The 15829-nt window shown below is 39.2% G+C and overlaps 1 protein-coding gene across 1 annotated transcript; it reads left to right on the top strand.

Moving 5' to 3' along the window:
* The first annotated feature begins 3264 nt into the window (after positions 1 to 3264).
* Positions 3265 to 12462, top strand: zgc:174863 (uncharacterized protein LOC100136852 homolog). The gene is made up of 8 exons (XM_061083616.1): positions 3265 to 3363; positions 6753 to 6823; positions 6913 to 7251; positions 7532 to 7846; positions 8753 to 8872; positions 10278 to 10334; positions 10429 to 10467; positions 10838 to 12462. Exons 2-7 carry the CDS (start codon positions 6763 to 6765, stop codon positions 10464 to 10466), a joined length of 930 nt encoding a protein of 309 aa, XP_060939599.1. The 5' UTR covers positions 3265 to 3363; positions 6753 to 6762; the 3' UTR covers position 10467; positions 10838 to 12462.
* The last annotated feature ends 3367 nt before the right edge of the window (positions 12463 to 15829 follow it).

Here is a 15829-nt window from a genome sequence, read left to right as displayed (position 1 = left end):
CTCCACATCCTCAAGTGCATTGTTTTGATACCTTGATACCGTTTTGTACTGTTTTTATTGTTTGTTTATTTTTGACAGAAGCACTTTATGTATTTCTATGTATATGGTTCAGCGTCTGCCTTTTGTCCCTCTAATGCATTACACCCGACAGAAAGGGTAGAAGGTTCACATCTCTCATATCAACCAGTGCTAAACCCCCCTCCCCTTCATTTGATTGCAACAGCACAAGCTGTAGGTGATGATACAAGCAGTTTCTAGAACACAAGCAGAGATAAAGCTGTCACTTTTGCACTGTGTTCAGTTTTGACCCATTGTGCATGCACATCTGGTCTGTGATGTATGAATGTGAGATGAAACATAACTGAAGATTCTTTTTTTTCTATAATTCAACCTGTTTGTTAGTTGTTTCTTTGTGGAATAGTTGTTGTATTGTTGTTGCATGAAGTTGGAATCTTTCTACTGATTATAGTATTAATATCCATATAGGAGCCAAATATGAGCAACATAAATTACTGTCATTGTGATCTGAAGGATGCAAACATTTGTCTTCAGATGAGAACTGTAGGTCCCGCCCCGTCAGGTAACTGAATTGGAATAAGCCTTTTTTATATAGTAGTCACTCACTAACCTTAGACTATTGGAACCCCAGTGCCGGTTTTGGGTGCCCCGTGTTTTTATAGGTGAAATTGACTCTCACATAATGTGTGCCTGTTTGTTTGTTAGGCTACAAACATCAAACAAAACTGGGTTTCCTCATAGAGCATCCTACCAGTATCACCACAACCTTGTTTTTTCCATCGCGAGTCAATGGAATGTTGTGGGTTGTGACACCTGGGTGTTAATGGCTAACCCATCCTAGATTTGACAAGTGACCTTATGACAGCTCAGTCTTTTTTTCTATGCTTTACCCCCTTTTACATTTGCCAACGACCCTGAAAGAATACAGAATAGTCTTTTTGTAGATTTCATGTCACATCACTCAAACCAAAATTCCAACGCCTCCTTGCTTCTCTCTTGTCGAGTCAACATGTGTGTGTATGTGTGGGTGTGAGTGTGACTGCTGTGTCAGCCAGCTGTCGTGCAACAAAAAAAAACCACATTTCAGGTACATGAACTGTATTTACTGTGGTGTCTACTATTTTTTAATGTGTGTGACGATGCAAGACACGTCTGTTTGCATCCTACCAATTCCTGTTGCTCGATGTAAGTCACTGCAGAAATTTGAATTTGAGAAATGGCACAAGTGGAAATTAACAATAAAAATCAATCTTGACCATGTGTTGTACTTGTGCTTTATCTGAGAACTTGCATGAGTACACATAGAACTGCAATGGAGAGGGCTTTTGGAGAGGGCTCTTGTAATGACCAGTATAAAGAGGAGGAAGGATTACGGCATGTTTTTATAGTTTTATATCAACCAGAGTCCAGTCTCAAGTGGGAGTTTGAGATTTATATCGTCTACGATAATATCTAATTTGTTCATATCGATAATGATGATCCATGCACCAGGCATTCACGTTCTGCATGTCAATATATTTGGCCGCTTTAGATAAGAAGTCCTTTATTAGTTGCAATCTTACAGCAGCAGAAGACAACACATAAGTAGCATGCAGGACTTGGGTGAAGGAATATAAAGAAATATAAATAAACAAAAATATATAGAAACATAAATAAATGTGATTAAACCAGTAGTATATACGGTGTGAAGAAGAATATGTACAGTAAATGGATTGGCCATAACGGTTTATATTGCATAGAAATATTTTACAAATGAGTATACTACAGTGAATTTTGCACTGTCGGGACGTGTTAAGTGACAGTCCATAGTGGGGGGGCATGTAGTTTGTAGTTAGTTAGTTGACTTGGAGCAGAGCTGGAAAATGAAAGACTTTCCGATCACCAACGGGGTTTTCCATGAAGGAAATCATCTGAACCAACCAAATCTGACTCGGCCTCCTCCCACTTAATTCTACTGTGGAAACTTCCAGTGATCACGTTTGTCTCGGGTCAGATTTGTCATTATGAGCGCTTGATTATATATTATGAATCTTATTCTATGATCCTAGAACACTCATCGCCAGGGGCGTCGTTAGGCCTGTTTTAGGGGGGCTGAAGCCCCCCTAAAATGTTCTTCAGCCCCCCCAAATAATTTTTGGGATTTTTTTTAATTTTTTTTTTTTAATTTTTTTTTTTAAATTAAACTATTGTTTTACACATGGACAAGTTATTTATAACTCTAACATGCTACATATGTGAGTGCGTTTCTGCGTTGTATGTTTTCTCCCACTTCAAATTACAATCCAACAGCCTCTCATCATACTTAACAATAAAAGACAGGGCACTAGGACCTTGGGGAGTCTGCATCGCTGATGTATATAAGAAGATTCTTTAGCAGAGGTGACAGATAATTTCTGTTATCTTATACTGAATGAATGCAAGCAAAGATACAGAGAAAAATCACACTCTTTCTGATTGAACCAATCTATGAACTGTCTGAAACAATGGATATCCGCAGCCCCAAATGAGCCCAAAAAAAATTGGCGCGCGCTGCGCGCGCAAACATTCAGCATCCTTAGGGGCTAAGCCCCCCCTTTTCTTTCAATCCTAGAAACACCCCTGCTCATCGCATATAAAGATAGATTATCTGATTAAGGAGTTCAGTCTTTCTTCAGAGCAGCGCATTCACACACTTCTTTCTGTCTCCATATTGTACAGACATTGTAATTTACATTCACAGGAGGCAGGAGGGTGGTGCCTGGGGGAGGGACATGTGTCAGATTTGTTGTTTTTTTTACATATTTTTTAAATATTATTTGTATTCTCAAAAGCACAAGGAATGCAATAATACAATGTACATGTCATTTTTCAATTTTCTCAAACTTAAGCTCAAGTATTAAATGTCAAACCTAAATGTTAACTGTTACATCTAAATCTAATAGTTTTTTCTAAAAGTTAAATCTCGATCTTAATAGTTAAATTTAAAGATTACATCTAAATCTTAATAGTTAAATATAAACGTTAAATCTAAATTTAAATCATATATCTAAATGTTAAATCAAATTTCAAACATTAAATCTAAATGTTGAACATGAATGTTAAATCTAAATCTTAAATGTTAAATATAAAGGTTGAATCTAAATGTTAAATGTTGAATCTAATTGTTAAATCTAACTCTACAGTGTTAGAAGCATGACCCTTATTTTGACCTGACTTTTGGTGATGTAATACAACTCTTCCTCGTACTCACAATGAAAGTGAAAGTAACCAGGCAGGAACGCGGATCCCTGACACCGCAGCACAGTTCGGTCAGTCCGCGTCTGGTACAGCAGCAGAAGGGATCCTGTCTGTGGAGGAGCGCGTACTGTGAGTTTGTCTTCATATTATTATTGTATTGATGTGTGATATATTTACATTAATGTCTTCCATGGGTTATTATCCTAACCATAACCCATAGGTAACTTGTCGGGACACACGCTGCATGTGCAGTGTAGTGAACGGAGAGAGGGGGGGACATGTGCTTCTCTTCAGTGAATGTTTGTATGTCATGTAAACACTGAAATCTTTGTTGTGGGTTTATGTGACGTTTAATGACTCGCTGTAGCTGACCTCAGCAAATCCACACACTTCAGACCTATAGGGACTCTTGCAGTGATGTGGTTGAAGTTACTTACAGACAATAAACAATATTATATAGACAAAAATAGACAATATTGCACAGTCGGGACGTGTTAAGTGACAGTCCATAGTGGGGGGGCATGTAGTTTGTAGTTAGTTAGTTGACTTGGAGCAGAGCTGGAAAATGAAACATTTTCCCATCACCGACGGGGTTTTCCGTGAAGGAAATCATTTGAACCAACCAAATCTGACTCCGCCTCCTCCCACTTAATTCTACTGTGGAAATTTCCAGTGATCACGTTTGTCTCGGGTCAGATTTGTCATTATGAGCGCTTGATTATATATTATGAATCTTATTATATGATCCTAGAACACTCATCGCACATAAAGATAGATTATCTGATTAAGGAGTTCAGTCTTTCTTCAGAGCAGCGCATTCACACACTTCTTCCTGTCTCCATATTGTACAGACATTGTAATTTACATTCACAGGAGGCAGGAGGGTGGTGCCTGGGAGAGGGACATGTGTCAGATTTGTTTTTTTTTAACATATTTTTTAAATATTATTTGTATTCTCAAAAGCACAAGGAATGCAATAATACAATGTACATGTCATTTTTCAATTTTCTCAAACTTAAGCTCAAGTATTAAATGTCAAACCTAAACGTTAACTGTTACATCTATATCTAATAGTTTTTTCAAAAAGTTAAATCTAGATCTTAATAGTTAAATTTAAAGATTACATCTAAATCTTAATAGTTAAATATAAACGTTAAAACTAAATTTAAATCATATATCTAAATGCTAAATCAAATTTCAAACATTAAATCTAAATGTTGAACATGAATGTTAAATCTAAATCTTAAATGGTTAACTTAAATCTTTGTTGTGGGTTTATGTGACTTTTAATGACTAGCTGTAGCTGACCTCAGCAAATCCTTACACTTCGGATCTATAGGGATTCTTGCAGTGATGTGGTTGAAGTTACTTGCAGACAATAAAACAAAATATAATATAAGTTCATCATATATATATATATATAGTGCTTATTGTGCAAGCACAGTCTCTGACTCCTTACATCCAGCTTCAAAAATGACCCATGAAAAAATTAATATTTGGAGGAAAATTCAATGCGACAGTGATTTAAGTTAGGGCTAAGGAAAAAGAATTACTATTGTTTTACAAGTGTTTGTCTTTCTCTATAAAGAAAAAACCCCAACCTTCACCCAGGAGCAAAGATCCATCTTTAAACTTGAAAGAAATATTAATGTGAGAATTTATTTATGTGATGAATATCTAAATCAATTTACATACAAGTCTTAACAATGAAGCAAATCTTTTCTGCATTGCTTATTAAGTCAAATTTTTAAAATTTTTGAATTGTCGCACATCGTCAAACATTAAGAGCCTTTCACTTTCTGGTCAGTACAAACAATGACTAACATAGATTTAACTTTCTCAATGATCAAGGAAGTAAGTGTTTTCATAAGGTGGCTGCCACAAAGTATAAACAGGTCACGTTCGAGTTGAACATGCAGATGAATGAGGCAGTTTGGGCTAATTAAATAATAACTACTTGGTTTTTCTCGAATATTGCAGCAAAACCCTTTGATTCTATACACAGCATATTGCCCAGCAACGTATTCATAATTGTTAATAATTGAAGAGCAAGTGCAAGTCTGACGTTTGTTTACTCAGTGTTAATTTTTGATGTGAATGTCCCCTGGAATGAAGCGGGAGGACGTGTAGGCAAGAGTTGAACTGATGGATGCAGGGAGTGTAGAGGCTGGAGTTAGGACTCGGTCCATTTACTGGAGCCTATAAGCTGATTTCAGACAGGAACATGGTGTTTGAGGTATTGCAGTAGGAAGCACTAACACGTTTAATACTGCCAGCGGCACAACAGAGGTAGTATCCAAGAAATACGCCAACTCTCTCCCACAGCACAGCTCATTTGTCCTGCAGATTTTAAGATCCAAAAACGATTGTGAGAGAGAGATTCAAAGAACATTCCAAGTCTAATAGGATCCAGAAATGGAGTGAACACACAGCACAGCCCGGACCAGCTGGGACATGACCTTAAAAAGAGAAGAGAGTAGTAACAAATGGCGTCCCATTGGACCATTCATATATTCAATCTTGGCACGATACAAGAAGCGCAGATGTGTCGCCTCTGCGTCTAAGAAATCCGGTGTGTTAGAGCAACAACAAGCATCAGACTCCGGTGTTTGGGAATTTCCAATCTTAACAATAAACACTTCTCACTTTGGAAACTTTCGTCATCTCTTTGTGTTGATGCAACCGGGACCAGTTCAGCCGGAAAATCAAAGTGCAGTGGTGTAAAGATTGTAGCTGATGATAACTCACTAGTTAATGAGGGACGTGTTTCGGCACATCTCATCCTGCAGCGTGTGGATTCCTGCTGTAAAACTATTCTGCAGGAATTCCACCAGCGCAAAGCACAGTACAGTACACATATAAGTAAATAGACTTACCATGAAACTTATTGGATAGAGGTGGGCTGGGAATTCTTATTCTCAAGGAAGAATAATTCAACTTTGATATGGATCTGGATCCAGGAATTTTAGTCACTTTCTTTAATATTGTGAGATGAGACGTTTCTTTGTTAATTTCTCAGAGAATTATCTGTGACTCTTGATGAATTTCCGATTGGTCGGGCCATTGACAGGTTCTGAGCAAGTTCACCTCCTCTGCAGCAGGTTAGAGATGCAGCATTAGTTACCATGGCGAAGTAACCCGCTTAAAACTGAACCACCATTTAACCTGAAGTTAGCTCGCTAACCACAAATCCTGCTTTGTAGTAGTTTGTAGCAAATTGAAGCTGATAAGATGAGCGGATCTGGAGATATGTGAGACACACACAGACAGGCAGAGATTTCTGGAAGTATTAGGTAGATGAGTCAGAGACAGAAGTAATAAGATCTAATATTTATCATTATTTTATTGAGTAGAATCATGTGCAATATTAGTGGTAAGACATTGTGGAGATGCTGCCCAGAAAAAAACACAACATGTGCGCTTTGATTCACAAAAACAGATCGCTGTGTTTCTGATTGGTGTATATGAGTTTCACATTTGAATACAAATTGTTTATTTTATTTTAACTGTCATTGCAGGGAACTGAACATGGCCCTCATTGGTATCCTCTTCTTTATTTTCACTGCGACATCTGTTGGTGCACAGAATGGTAAGTTTTATCATTATCTGTGCATTTCAAATGCCAAATGCTACTTGGTGCTGATGTAATCTGACATCTCGCCCCTTTTTCTTCTTCAGTTTTTGCGACCTTGGAATACAATACTGTAAGCTTCGGCAAGCATGGCCAGCAGTCACTGCTGAAGCTTGTCGTCAAACCCATAAAAGAGGCAGCGGACATGGAAATCGAAATGGTCTCCTGGAAGAAAGAGGGTGTGGAGAAGCCCTTGCTGGTTTTTTATGAAGGAGGAACGCCATTGCGGAAAGACTACATGTTTGCTGAGCCGTCCTGGAACAGTAAGAACATGAACGTGTCCCTGCTCATCACCAACACTATGGTGGAACACGCTGGAGTTTACATATGCCGGGTGGGAACAAACTACGGCTATTATCAAAGGACCACCAACCTCACAGTCACAGGTGAGACAGAAGCATCAAACTCATTTAAAAGCTGAACCCTGTGTAAAGTAGTTTTGTTTTTCTGTGAACATCAATTTGTCACATAGACAATTGACTTGTTGAAAGATTTAATTGAGGTCTTGATAGTTTGATTGTTTGGAGGTTGAGGGACTTTCCTGGTATTTGCTTTCACTAAGTATCTATTGGCTCTCCTGTGTATTTTCTTATTTTCACTTTCACTGTGACAAATAATCACTGCTGTTGTAACCCAGATCGTCTACTTTGTTTTTGTTCTTTGCAGCCAAATACAGTGAACCAACTATAAGCTCCGTCCCTGAGCAGATTAAACCAAACACAGATGCTGCCCTGATATGTAACTCGGACGGTGGCTACCCAAAAGGTGAGATTCACTGGATCGTCGAGCACGACACGGAGTGGACCGAAGGCTCTGAGATGAAGGCGGAGCAAGGCCCGAGGGGTCTGTTTCACCTCTCCAGCAAGCTGACTCTGCTGCCAGGATCCACCTTCTCCAAGTATACCTGCGTGGTGGTCAATGCCAGTGGCGGCAGAGAGGAGTGGACCGAATTTGAAATAGAGGACAAACCAAGAGTAAGAGGTATTTGTCTTCCAGCACCAAACGCCACACGCGGCACGCTGCACACCACACACCGTTTAGAACCGTTTAGAACAGCACACGGAAGTCATTTCAGCCATAGTAGCACCTAAGGTCGTGTTTTAACTGAAGTTTGAAGCGACACGGATATTATAACTATTACGCATAGCATTGTTTAAGATTGCACAACTGACAGGGACTTGAAATCCAAGCCAACCCTCACACATTTTTGTGTGAGTGGGACGTCATAGACTCCCACATAGGCTCAGTTTCCCAACAGAAACCAAAAAGGAGCTGATAGACCAAGAAACTGACACAGATAAACATTGAAGCACAAAAAGGAAAGTAGAAGTGTTGCAGGTTTAAGTGCCCTGCCAAACCATGTTCCTTCTCCTCCTAGCTGCAATCTGTTTATTTTATCCATAACTGCAGCCAACTCATATTGTGCTGTTTTTCAAATGCTCTTCACAGAACAGACAGGCTGCAACACGTCTCAAAATCTCATCATCATCAAAACTTCACAAAATGCACCTGACAAAGAAACGACACTCCTTGATTGCGCAAGTCTTAATGTTGTTTAATGGACTATTCAGTCCCACTTGTGGAAGATATTCATCAATTGGTTCAATTGGGAGCAGCACGGGGGATCAGGGATAAGCACGTTTGATGGAAGATTCCAGGTCTGGCATGTTCTCCCTGTGTCTGTTCTGTGGCTTCATCCCACGGTCCGAAAATGTAACTCTAGGGTTTACACTTCCCCTTTGTGCATAAGGGATTTGATATTTTAATCTGAGCTCATGTCCAAACTATGCCGACCCCTCTGGGATAAAAGTGAAAGTAAATAGTGTCAGTGGGAAAATTCCCACCAGTACATGCAAACCTTTTGAATTCATGTATTCATTCCTGCAGAACAAGGAAGAGGAGAGGAAAAGTCTGGTTCAACCTCGAAAATCGTCGCTCCTGTGGTGGTGATCGGATCGCTGATCATTGGATTGCTGATGGTGCTCCTTTACCTACGGCGCCGTCAGAGTGAGTACCTTCAAGAGCACGCTTTGAAGTTTTTATTCCAATCTTTTTGAGTAATGACTTTACACATGAAAGTGCGATTAAAATTGACAGTTTTTGCTGGTTGAAGGTGTTTCTGCCACACAACAACAGGCTTAAAACTCAAATTACCACTAAACATGTAAATAATTAAACATCACAGAAATAAGAATCACATCTATTGTCACTTCCATGCCCTAAAGATACACACACAACCCAAAGAAGGAAAGAAATAAATAATGGGGAGTGTGAACTGGAAGTGTCGTCGTACTGAACTCTTATTCTAATAGACTTGAAGCTCAAAGGCCACTGGGCTGTTCAGCTGGAATCTGCTTGAAGGAAAACAATCACTCTCTTGAAGTATTTAATCTGATACTTGAATAAGAGCCTGGTTGCATGATATGTCATGACTGAGTTTCTGTTCACAACAAGGAGCTTAAAGGAAACGGCAGACAAAAACAAAAGGAGAAAAAAGATAAGAGGGGGGAAACCAGAAGGTAGAAAAACCTGAAGAATGTCTGGCAGATGGCCATGTTGTTCAGGCTTAAAGCTGCAAGGTGAAAAACTGTTCAAATGTGTTAAGAGGGAACAGGCATTGTAGCAACTGTAAACATTGGCATTATTAAACAGTGTTCTCCAATCTGTTATATATTTTCATATTATGTTTGTATTATCCTTATACCTTATTCTCTACAAGAGGCCCGAATACTCTGTAAGGTTAAAAGATTAAGGGTTGATGTTTGATGATTTATCTGAGTTGAAACTAACTATGTTTGACGTACTTCCATTGCCATTAAAACAAAGCTTCTTTTTTTTTGTGGTGAATTTAGTCAATGTTAGTCAATCGCTTCCGCGACGACATATTTGGAAACGACAGGAAATCAGACAGCTAATGATCTCACTCCTGGTTCTTTGGAACTCACACTCACATGTTTGTCACTGTCTATACTCATAGATGTTCTGTCAGCTTAATGATCTGCATTGAAAACCCCTTAAAAGTTCGGCACAATTGAATCATAAAGTTACGAAATATCGCGTGGCAGACTATGATGCAGAGAAACCCATTTTCCTATCTGGTCTGTTGGGAGCTTCATTTATGCACTTAGTCGCAGTGCAGAGCCACCAGTGACCCAACCAGTCCACCAAGCCAACAACAGTGAGTGGCGGGATAAAAGGAAAGCCTGTCATTATAGAGAGAGTACGGACAGGTTGAACAGCTCTCTCTTATTATAATGCTCATCAGACTGGTTGGTTGTACCTCGAAAAGGTTGAGAACCCCTGTCTTAAATAAAAGTTTGCTGGGGGTTGTAGAAACCTGGACTCAGTTACTTATCAGACGTATTTGAGTGACCAGACATTGTAATAATCTGTAACATTTTATCTTTTCCAGATGGCCCTTTGACAAACAATGCAAGCGAGGAGGAGGAGGAGGAGGAGGAGGAGAAGGGTACGTCTGTATTTTGATCCAGCTTTGTTTCCTAACTGTTTTCACATGCATTCCTTGAGCTCAAATTCACGCTTTGACTTTCAATCTTTTATAGGTCCGCTTAATAAAGACGACGATGGCAGCCCGGTGTGAGGTAATTGCAGCTCTTCCAGTAAACAATAAATTCATTTGTTTCACCCGGGGGGCGGAGCCAGGGAGCTAGGCCAGGGGGAGGCACAGGCCCTGGCCGAGATGTTATTGGCCCCTGAAGTGCCAAGTGTCTGGTTACTTACAAATAGTAAACATGTGAATTTGTTAAGAATGTTTTATTTTCTAAGCTTTTCTGAAGAACTAAATTGAATTGAACAATTTTCAGTATATAATCAATGATGTTGGCCTCTCTGTTTAAACTGTGGGCCTTTAAGGCCCCCGGTTTTAGCTGCATTGTATTCTATGTGTATTTGCAGTAAAAAAGATTGTAGCAAATATCTAAAATCTCCCTCTCTCTCTCTCTCTGTCTACAGGAGACACTTCATGTCACATGGATGTACTAACTTACTGTCAACCTCTAAATCATCACTTCCTTGTGTGCTCTACTTCACAATATAACCAGGGATTACTTGTATTGTATTACTCTGATTCATCAAAGGACATGTACCACCTTTATTTACCCACTGCAATATCCTTAAGGAGACACTTTTAAAATCAAGTCTGATTCTAATACAGTGCAAAGGGCAAATAGAGATCAGGGAGTTGTGTTCAGGCTGTGATAAACACATCAGGAACTAGAGCGATATAATAATGCGAGGGCGTTGGACATCTGAGTCAGTGCTGGTCGTTGGCTGGAAAAAGATTGTATGGATCCCTCTTTGTTTAGGCTGAGCAGAAGCTGTGGAAATATGTAGAAGGAATTTTTCTTTTCACTTTCTCACCCTCTTTATCAGTGTTCTATTGATAGAGGCACAGTGTGTGTGTATTTGTGCAGCGCGTGCACATGTGTATCTATAGGTGATGGGCAATTTTGGTTCAATACCGTCATTGTGAGGACATTTTGGCTGGTCCTCCCAAATTCAATGGGCTGTTTGAGGGTTAAGATTTGGTCTTAGGGTTAGGGTTGGAATGAGTGTGGAAAGTTTCAGGACAATGTCATGTCTGAGTTCATGTCTGAAAGCAGCTCATGCCTCAATGCTTTCCTCGGCTGTTGCTCTCTGTAATAGGCCCCCCGCGCTCCTGCTGATAATATCAAACCAAAGCTTCAGTAATCATTATTATGCACGAGGCGGGACAGACCCAAAATTGCACTTGTTGGTTTTTTTGTAGCGTATTTTACGACCTCTAAATGAAGAATCACAAGAGATTATTACTCTTAAATTACATGATTTAAGATTAAGATTATAAAACACATGTAGCATATAACTGTATATAGAAATGTATTGAAAGTCTTGAGGTCTTTGGTGTGTCTGATTTTAAAAGAATGCTACTGAGAAAATCCAAACCTTGCTAATTTCATATCCTCATTCTAGCCACTGAGAAAGTACCGGTTGTACTTCCCAGAGTGTCACATGATCTCACTGTTTGGCCAAAGCGGGATAGTAAATGCTGTGTTTGTTTGACGAACTGCGACGTGTACTCATTCGACATTTGGCAGTAAATGGCAGCTTAGCTTCACCCTCTGAGACAAGTCTTCAGTTTCATTATTATCTCTATCTGACGGCAGATCAGGTCGTCCATATCTTAAGGATTTGTGAATCATTTTGGCCTAAGTTGTAGCAGGTCACAAGGAAGCTTTATCCTAGGTGTGGACTAAAACCACCTGTGACCTTTCTTGATGCTTTGGGTCAATCATTAACTTTTAGTTTGGGAAAAACAGGATCTGTATGAACTTTGAATATCTCCTCTACTTTTATGTTCTGGCAATTTGAAAACCATAACATGAGCCTGCGAGAACTGTTTTGTATATACTGTAATGTTTTTTTAATTTTTTTAATGATTTTTGATAAAATTGTTGAGTCCTGCTGTGTGGATGCAGATTGCGTGTGAGGGTAAAAATGAAAGCTGTGATAGGACTGTATACTTCTTGTTGTGATTAACATGAACTATAGGAGCTGTGATCTCTTAATGTGACTCAAATAAACCACAAACAAAAAGATGTGAAGGTGATGTTTTTATTATTTCTGCCGCAGGATCATTTAGATTAGATTTCAGTAAGTTAAATTCAGGTAAACAAACGGGAAACATGAAGTCTGGCTGAGATTGCTTTACCCACCTGTAAAAACTGTTGGTTAAGGATCACTGCTCGTCCCTCAGTTTGTGGCATCCTGTTTTTCATCTTTTCTTCTTCCTGATGAGCTGGTTTGATAGATGAACAGATCTTTTTGTTCCTCATTCTGCTGTTGGACAGATTACTATCATCCTTGTTCCTTTTTTCTCTTTGCTTTGTCTTTGCAGAAAATCTCTCTCATCAAGAAAAGGTTAGAAATACTTGCACCTAGTTAATTTTTTCTCTATTCCAGGCTTTTTATTTTCGGTTGATGAAAGTTGTGTAGCATTTTCACAGTTCTTAAAACACACTGTGGGTAATCAATAGTATCAGGTTGTTGTGTTACTTTTTTTTTGGCTTTGAATCTTTTTTTTCTCCCATTTAATTTCGGATTAGTCTTCTTTTATATTTCTTTGATCTCTATTTAATTTCAGTAAATAAAATGATATATTTTGATCTCACATCATTTTTGATAAAGGCATCCTTTAAATCTCACTCAGGTCTGCCATCTGCTGGACAAATCACATTACAACATGTTGTTAGGCCATGAAAGCAAAGGTGAACTCCATGAAAACTTATTTATAGCAGGGTAGATTTTATTTTGGAATTAGATTGATTGATTAAGTCATTTCAGTGGCAAACTCTAGCAGTAGGGCCTCTGCTTTAAAGCAGTTTAGAACTTCAACATGTGAACACATCATCAAGAGTCATGGAGAGTGTTTAAGAGAGCGAGCAGGACTTAAGATTTAAGGTGAAGTTGTTTTACACAGGTCATCAAACATCACAGGGCTTTATCTTTGCTTTTACTTTTATTTAACCACACTTTGAATAGAGTCTGTTTTCACCTTATTGTTCTGCTGTATATACAAAGTACAATGAGATAAAGAAAAGAAAAGGATGTACTTAGTGACAGGACTCTGCTCCGGCTGTGAATGTTTGAGACCTTTTTTTATATGAACTTTTGATTTATGTTAAGGATCAGAACCAACTTGTGTTTGGGCGTTTTTAGATTTAGATTTATTTATTTTTCTTTGTTTTTGTTCTTTCTTTTGTTTGTTTATTCTGTTCAATCTCTCCTCTTCTGTTTTGAGTTTCAGTTTTTGGATCACCTTCCATCTGATTGTTTACAAGTTCATATTCTGATGAGATATTTTCCCCAGCATTTCTCTTTTTTTTTGCGTATGTCTGCATTTGGGTCCAGATTTCCAACAAACATGACTTTACGTGAACATTTATTTAAACTGAGGTGATCGATTGTAAATCTATCATCTAAAACCCAGGTCACATGTTTTTAAGATAATTATCTATTAGTCCCAATACAGGGGAATTTATGTTACTCACGCACCACATCACACAGCACAGGAAGCACTGCTGTCGCTGTGTATATATACATGTGACAAACAGAGATCTGCTTCCACTTCTGCAACATGATGCTGCTCAGCTAGTATATAGTGTTCCTCTGTAGTTCTGCAAACACAGGTTAGTCCATTAACTTTTCCTAACGTGAGAGGGAAGATTCTCCAGTGGTACATGGCAGGAGTTTTGTTGTTAATAAAGCAAACACATCAGCCCTTCAATAAATCCTACTCATAAGAAGCTCACTTTGCAGACTGTAGTTAATAGTGTTGTTGAACTGTATCGCATTGTTGATACAAATGGGTTTGACCAACAACATATATTGTGTATAACGATGGACAAAGCCTTTCCACTTAATCACACTATCCTGAAATGAAGCTTTAATATCTTGGATATGAACGATGCCATCTTTCACATTTGGAGCAGAGTTTACGCCAAATCATGACATACATTATCTCAAAGCACTTTACAAAAAAGGCCAAGACGCTAACTTTTATAGAGGAACCCAAGAGTTCCCACAATGAGCAGCATGTTGGTGACTGTGGAGAGAAAAAAGTCCCTCATTAACTGGAAGAAACCTCTGGAACCAGACTCGATGTGGGCAACATCTGCCTCGACTGGTTGAGGTGAGCAGGGAAAAAGGAGGAGGATGGGAGAGATGGGTGGAACAGAGGAGAGATAGTGGAGAGGAGAGGTATACCAGGAACGGCATCAGACTTAAACTCTTACTAGTTATAATGAAAACAGTAAAAGTGTAAATATGTTCTTGATAGCAGCAACAATTATTAATAATAATAATACTTGTTATCCTGCACCTCTGGAGTCAGAGATACCTGCAAAGAGAGAGAGAGAGCGAGAGAGAGACCATGGGAAGGAAAAAAAACCACATAGTGAGATGAAGTAAAATAAATAAATTACTGTGGGGGGGGGGGGGGGCAGAGAGACAGAAAGAAGGGGAGAAGTGCTCAGTGCATGATAGGAGTGGCCCCAGCAGTCTAGACCTATAGCAGCATAACCAAGGGATGGTTCAGGAAGACTCACCTCATCCAGCACTAACTTAAGGTTTTATCAAAAAGGAGCATTATAATTTTAACCTTAAATGGAGGGATGGTTTCTTCCTCCAGAACCCAGAGTGGGATGTGGTTCCACAGGAGAGGAGCCTGGTAGCTGAATTCTCCACCTCCTGTTCTACTCTTACAGATTCTTGGAACCACATGAGACCATTAACATGGAAGAGATGGGATTATGACCTATACTGCAGCCAGCCACCAGGGGGCGATTGGCTTCACTTTTGGGAACTTGAATCTGCCCAGACTGTGCAAAGATACTGTACAACCACTTTGTTTGGTTGCAGAAGCACAGAGTAGCAAAAATGTTAAATGTCTTTAAATAAAATAAACTGACCATCTCTCTCTTTTCAGGGTGCTGCGCCCACCGGGTGGCGGCTCCAACTTTTTGCTTGGTCCAGATGAGGAGAAACCTCCCGTCCGAAAAAACAAGATGGCTTCCAGTGTTTTCGATGAGCCAGAGGACCCCTATCTTAATCGCAGGAACAACCCACCAGGTACATTCTGCCTCATCTGCAAAAATATGTGTCTCAGCTGTGCATATTCAACGTATATGGACAGATGGTGTGACATGAATGGCATTAAATCAATGATAACATATCATATCATCCACAAATAAAATGCATACAAGTACAATTTTCTTTCTGCCGTGGTTACTGGTCAGTATCACAGAACAGGTTGAGGTGCCCTAATGATTCATTATTTCTCTTTCAGTCATAAGAAAAGCAAACATTGGTGTTTCTCTACTAATCAGTATTCTTCTCACCATGTGGGAATCTGAAATATTCATGGGTGGCCTCATGTCCTTGTTAGGTCACAGAGTTAATTATGGA

The sequence above is a fragment of the Limanda limanda genome, chromosome 2, assembly GCF_963576545.1.
Source record: "Limanda limanda chromosome 2, fLimLim1.1, whole genome shotgun sequence".
Lineage (NCBI taxonomy): Eukaryota > Metazoa > Chordata > Actinopteri > Pleuronectiformes > Pleuronectidae > Limanda > Limanda limanda.
Note: the sequence above shows the minus strand (reverse complement) of the source record. Positions and strands in the feature narration are given on the sequence as shown.

Excerpts from the sequence above, each read along its gene's own strand:
- zgc:174863 (XM_061083616.1), top strand. The coding sequence starts at position 6,763 with ATGGCCCTCATTGGTATCCTCTTCTTTATTTTCACTGCGACATCTGTT. Across the intron at positions 7,252-7,531 it reads CACCAACCTCACAGTCACAG|CCAAATACAGTGAACCAACT; the intron begins GTGAGACAGAAG and ends TGTTCTTTGCAG. Across the intron at positions 8,873-10,277 it reads TTACCTACGGCGCCGTCAGA|ATGGCCCTTTGACAAACAAT; the intron begins GTGAGTACCTTC and ends TATCTTTTCCAG.